The following is a 5375-nucleotide window of genomic DNA, read 5'->3' as shown; positions in this document are numbered from 1 at the left end:
TGTTCAGGTTCAGGTTCAGGTTCTGGGGTGAGGCATAGCCTTTACAACGGCGCCTCTGTCTCTTTTAGTTTTGTGTGTTCCTTATTTTCACTAGTTTTTCTCTTTTCATCCACATTTGTTGTAGTATACTTTTCTTATTTTCAATATTCTCTTCACAAAAAAGGAATTTTCCAACTGTTTGTGCACTATCTTCTTTGTATGGTTGTTGAAGCTCAATTGTTTTTATTCTTATATCACTAAACTGTGGACAATATAATATAAAGTGGTTAGCATTTTCTTCTACATCACAGAATACACAGTTTATATTTCCATCTTGGTGTCTGTTTCTTATATTCAAGCCTAATGAGTTTGTCCTTGCTCTAAATAATAAAATTGACGAAAATGTATTGTCATACACTTCCTCCTCCTTGATTTCACTTTTCCAGTTTTTATACAAAATTAAACTCTCCTTACACTCCATTTCACTCTTCCATTTGCTTGTGTCCCATTCTCTTGTTCTCTTCTTTATGTCCTCTTTCGTACATCTCTTGACTTCTCTCATCGCCATCCCACATTCTTCAGCATACTTCTTCACATGCATCCACCACTTCCTCTCTTTTTCTTCCATATCATTGACTATTGCTGTAAGTAGGTCCTTTTCTCCCTTAAAAATGCTATTAAGGTACCTCAGCTTACCATCCATTACCCTTGTTTTCATAGCTGATGCTCCTACATCCCCTCTCAAGGCTACAATTGCTGTATTCCTTACACCCCCTAACATCCTTCTATACACTCCATTCTCTATTCTCTGCAACTTTTCTATTTCCGTTTCTGTTAAGTTAATCACATTTGTTCCATATAATATAGAGGGTAGTGCTACACTTTTCCAGTATGTTTTTCCTATCAGTATCTTATTACAGCTTTTTTCTATGATCGAATAAGTAAGATTGGCTAGCTTTTGCGCCTTAACTATCATTTCACTTTTCTGTGTTTTGAACATATTCCTACCATCATCTACCTTGATACCTAGGTATTTAATATTGCTTACTACTCTTATTCCCTCTATATTATCTGGTTTCTCCTTCATATTATATATAAGTACGCTACTTTTGTCTCTATTTATGTCTAAACCACACTGCTTTCCTATATCTATCACTTTCCTTATGTTTAATTCAGCATCCTCTATATTCTCAGCAAGCACTAGGACATCATCAGCAAAAAATAATACTACTAGCTTTATAATATCATTTTTAAAACCATTACCTTCCCTTTCTACTTGTTTTATAATCTGATAAGTAATTAATTTGAATAATGTTGTAGAGGCAGTACAGCCTTGCTTTATTCCACTACTTACGCTCAATTTTTGTTCTACTCTTTCCCCTATGTCTAATGTAGTCGAGTCTCCCACATACACTTCAGCTATAGAGTTAATTATACTAGTATGTACTTTGTATTGCTTTAATGTTTCTATCAGTGCTTCCCTTTTTATGGAATCGAAAGCTTTTTTGAAATCTAAAGAGGCCACTATGAGTTTTTTCTTATTTTTGAAAGTTTCTTCGACCATGTATTGTAAGATGAATATATTATCCTCAATCCTTCCTCCTTCTGTAAATCCCGCTTGACTATCCTCTATGGCATTATTACTTTTTAAATGCCTTTCTATTTCATCCTTGATAAAAGCCATGTATATTTTATATGATACATTTGTGAGAGCTATAGGTCTCAATTCCTTTGCTGTTGGCTTGTTTTTCTTTTTTAACATTTTTGTTCTGGATTCTTTCCAGCTTTTGGGTTTTTCTTTGCTGGCTAGTTCCTCTTTGTAGCAGTTCACTAGTGTATTCTTGCATATATCACTCATCATCATTGCTTTGTAGTAGTCTGGCTTTAGTCCATCTGGCCCTGCTGCTTTACCTTTCTTTAGACGTTTTAAGCATTTTTCTAATTTACCTTTACTCATTTCAGCGGCGGGCATGGGTTTAATTATTCCTTCGACATTAAGTACAGCATCGTAATGCTCCCTTAGATGTTCAGGTATACTATATTCATTTACAGTTATAATGTCGTTTTCTCTTCTCAAATTATCCAGGTATTCACTCTCCTCCTCCTCATTCCAGATCTCAGTTATTCTATTTTCATGTGTGTTGTATACTGTTTTCCAAAATTTTACTAATTCTTCTTTAGCCTCTTCATCTGATAATTTATTTCCTCTCTCTCCATATAATTGTATTGCCTCGCTTTTTATTTCTTTGCTATTTCTTAATTTGTTTATGTTTTCCCATAGTTTATTGTTTTTATCATCTCTTATCTCCCTGGTCTTCTTTTTCTCATATAACGTTATGCTCTCTTTCACCAGTATTTGTACTTCTTTCTTCTTATGATTGTATTTTTCTTCTAATTCTCTTTTTATCCTAATATCTTTTTCATTTCTCTTTTTTCTATTAAGTTCCTTTCTTTCCTTAATCTTTCTTCTTATTTCCTCGGTTACCCAAGGTTGTTCTTTGTTCTTCCCTTCATTTGTTACCCTTCTCCTATATGTTTTAGCCAAATGCTCTTGTTTCATTTCTGCCATTATTATGTTTAGCTCATCAATATTTTTTACATCCTTGCTGACAAGTTTTCTCTCTATAGATTTCACATATTCGTCTATATCTTTTGCGTCACTGCTATAATATGTAATTTCTTCCCACTTCCCTTTATTGTAATTATTTTCACTATTTGTTTTTGCTTCCAATTCTACTGTTATTAAGTTGTGATCTGATATATCTAATACTGTTTTATCTTCATCTATTTCCATACATTTAAATTTTTTATATAGCATATTATTTGCAAGTACAAAATCAATAGCACTATGCTGATCTTGTCTATTCCACGTGTATAGTCCTGAGCACCTTTCATCTCCATTTAATAGTGTTAGGTTGTGGTTACCCATCCAATCTAGCACCATTTCCCCATTTCTGTCTACTTGTTGGTGCCCAAGAAATCCAACGTGGCCGTTAAAATCCCCCATAACTAGCAAAGGTGTTGTTTCTCCTGCTTTTTGTATTAAATTTTCACATTCCACTTTCAATTCTTGATCTCTTTTTCTATCTTCTTCTGTATTTCCTGCTGCGAAATATACCAGTATTATCAGGAATACTAAGCTGTGGATTTTGCACTGTACCATTATTATATCGCTATGTTTGGTTTCTATTTCCTCTACTTCAGTGATGTTATTGTTTTTAAAAATTAACATTAACCCTCCACCCTTTTTGTCTTTAAAATCCCTTCTTTTTTCTAACTTTAACAGACCTTTACTCAGCTGTATTTTATCTATTTTTTGGTGCGTTTCTGTCAAACAAAATATATGAACTTTATTTGTGTTCATCTCGTTTTCTATTTCTATTAATTTCTGCTTGGTTAGTGCTTGGATATTTAACAGGCATATTCTTATACATTGGTTAACTTTTTTGTCTAAATTTATACCTTTCCTAATTCGCTCTGCTTGCGTTTGCTTCTTGACGAAAATTGTCGTTTCTTACTAGTTCTCCTCTCTTTATGTACCACCCCTGTTCTCCATTTTCTTTTTTCTCTCTTAATTCCTCTAGCAGCTTCCTTTCTTTTTCCCTTTCCCTGAAAGTGAGGTCAGGTGCAATGAAAACTTGTCTCAACTCCTCTTTTGTTGATTTCTTGAGGTGTTTCCCCCTTGCAATTACTCCCCATTTTTCCTTGGTGCTTTTAAGCTTAACTAGCAGGGGCCTTGGTTTTTGTCTTTGTCCTTGTTCCTCTCTCTCTTCCCTTGGTTTGCCTAACCTACCCACTTCTTCAATTTCCACATCATTCATTCCTAACTCGACATTAATCAAACTCCCACATTTATCAAAATCATCTCTCAGCTTTTCATTATTATCAACTTTTGTACTTTCTTTTATATTGAAAATTACTATATTGTTTTTCTTTTTCTCCTTTTCCCTTATTTCTATCATCTCTGCCCTGACTTCCTCCCTAACTTCTTCTCTTGTCAGCTGACCCGTTCCTATCATATTATTATCCACCAATGACCTAATCTCCTTTTTTAACTCATCTACCGTATCCTGCAGCCCTATGAAATTATCCCTGAGCTCATCATACTGTTTCTTAAGTTTCTTGTTTTCTGCCTTCAAGTTTTTGAAATCCCCCTTGCACCTACCACAGAACCATCGGGCATGTTTAGATTCACTGATTTTCTTATATTCATTCCTTTCTAATTGACCACAGCCTATGTGAAACCATACATCACACAAATCACATTCTATCGCTTCTTGGTTCGATCTTACCCCTTTTTTGCACCATCCGCAGTCGTTTGGACCAGCCATCCTTTCTTCATGGTCAGAGTCACTTGAATATTCTTCCTCTCCTTTTCCCCCTTTCACTTCCTTCCTTCTCACACTCACACCCACTGCACCTTTCACTGATTCTCTCTTAGGCGCCATGTTTAATATATTTTGAGCTTTGTTATGTTATGTTATTTTAGCGGCTTTATAATTATCAGAACACACGTGTTTACACCTTTAGTAAAGTACAATTTGTTGTTTTTAGATTTAGGGACGTTCTTCCTCTTGTTTAAGTTTGTTTATTTTATATATGAAAGATCTATTTTATTTTTACCGTTCTTAAAAATTTTATTTCATTTCCTCCATACTTCTCTTGTGGTTTATTTATTTCCTTGTTTCCTTACCTCCCAACTATTTTTCTTGTTGGAGCCCTTGGACTTATAGCCTCCTGCTTTCCCATCTAGGGTAGTAGCTTAGTTAATACTTACTTTTTACTTTTACGGGTTTATTTCTCGCCCTCCATCAAACACTAAAGGTCTGTTCAGGCGGGCCTTGGTGTGTGAAAAAATAATTTCTTCCCAGTTAATATTTTGCTCTGTATCTTATCAGTTATTTCGCTAGCATTTGTATTCAGGCTTAATAGTTTTCAGGTCACTATTATAACACTTTCTAAAAAGATAAGTCTTCAGGTTTTTCTTGAAAGCTGCCACATTATTGCTATTCTTGACATCGAGTGGAAGGTCGTTAAAGAGTCTCGGTGCAGCATAACTGAACGTTCTTCCTTCTATTGCATGATTCACACTAATTTCGAATAGTCTATGTGGGTCATCAGCATGTCTAACTCTTACAGCGGCGCTGGTAGCTTGAGGGTAGGGGACCAAGCAATCACGAAGATATTTAGGCTTATCACTTGTTAGTGCTTTGTGAGTCAACAAGCAAATTTTAAATTCAATTCTAGCCTTAACAGGTAACCAATGTAGATCGATCAGTGCAGGAGTTATTCTCTCCCGAAATTTAATGCCTTTTATCAGTCTAGCCGCCCGGTTTTGCACATTTTGAAGCTTTCTTAGTAGTGTATTGGGCAATTTGTAGTACAGAGAATTGCAA

At 35.0% G+C, this 5375-nt stretch overlaps 1 protein-coding gene across 1 annotated transcript; it reads right to left on the bottom strand.

The window, feature by feature from the left end:
• Positions 1 to 7: 7 nt before the first annotated feature.
• Positions 8 to 4500, bottom strand: LOC137622204 (uncharacterized). Its single transcript, XM_068352671.1, has 2 exons — positions 4272 to 4500; positions 8 to 241 (listed from the first exon to the last, which is right to left on the bottom strand). Exons 1-2 carry the CDS (start codon positions 4425 to 4427, stop codon positions 65 to 67), a joined length of 333 nt encoding a protein of 110 aa, XP_068208772.1. The 5' UTR covers positions 4428 to 4500; the 3' UTR covers positions 8 to 64.
• Between the last annotated feature and the right edge of the window lie 875 nt (positions 4501 to 5375).

Source organism: Palaemon carinicauda, chromosome 29, assembly GCF_036898095.1.
Source record: "Palaemon carinicauda isolate YSFRI2023 chromosome 29, ASM3689809v2, whole genome shotgun sequence".
NCBI classification, from domain to species: Eukaryota; Metazoa; Arthropoda; class Malacostraca; order Decapoda; family Palaemonidae; genus Palaemon; species Palaemon carinicauda.
Note: the sequence above shows the minus strand (reverse complement) of the source record. Positions and strands in the feature narration are given on the sequence as shown.

Excerpts from the sequence above, each read along its gene's own strand:
- LOC137622204 (XM_068352671.1), bottom strand. The coding sequence starts at position 4,427 with ATGGCGCCTAAGAGAGAATCAGTGAAAGGTGCAGTGGGTGTGAGTGTG. Across the intron at positions 242-4,271 it reads GCGGATGGTGCAAAAAAGGG|TTTAGTGATATAAGAATAAA; the intron begins GTAAGATCGAAC and ends TATTGTCCACAG.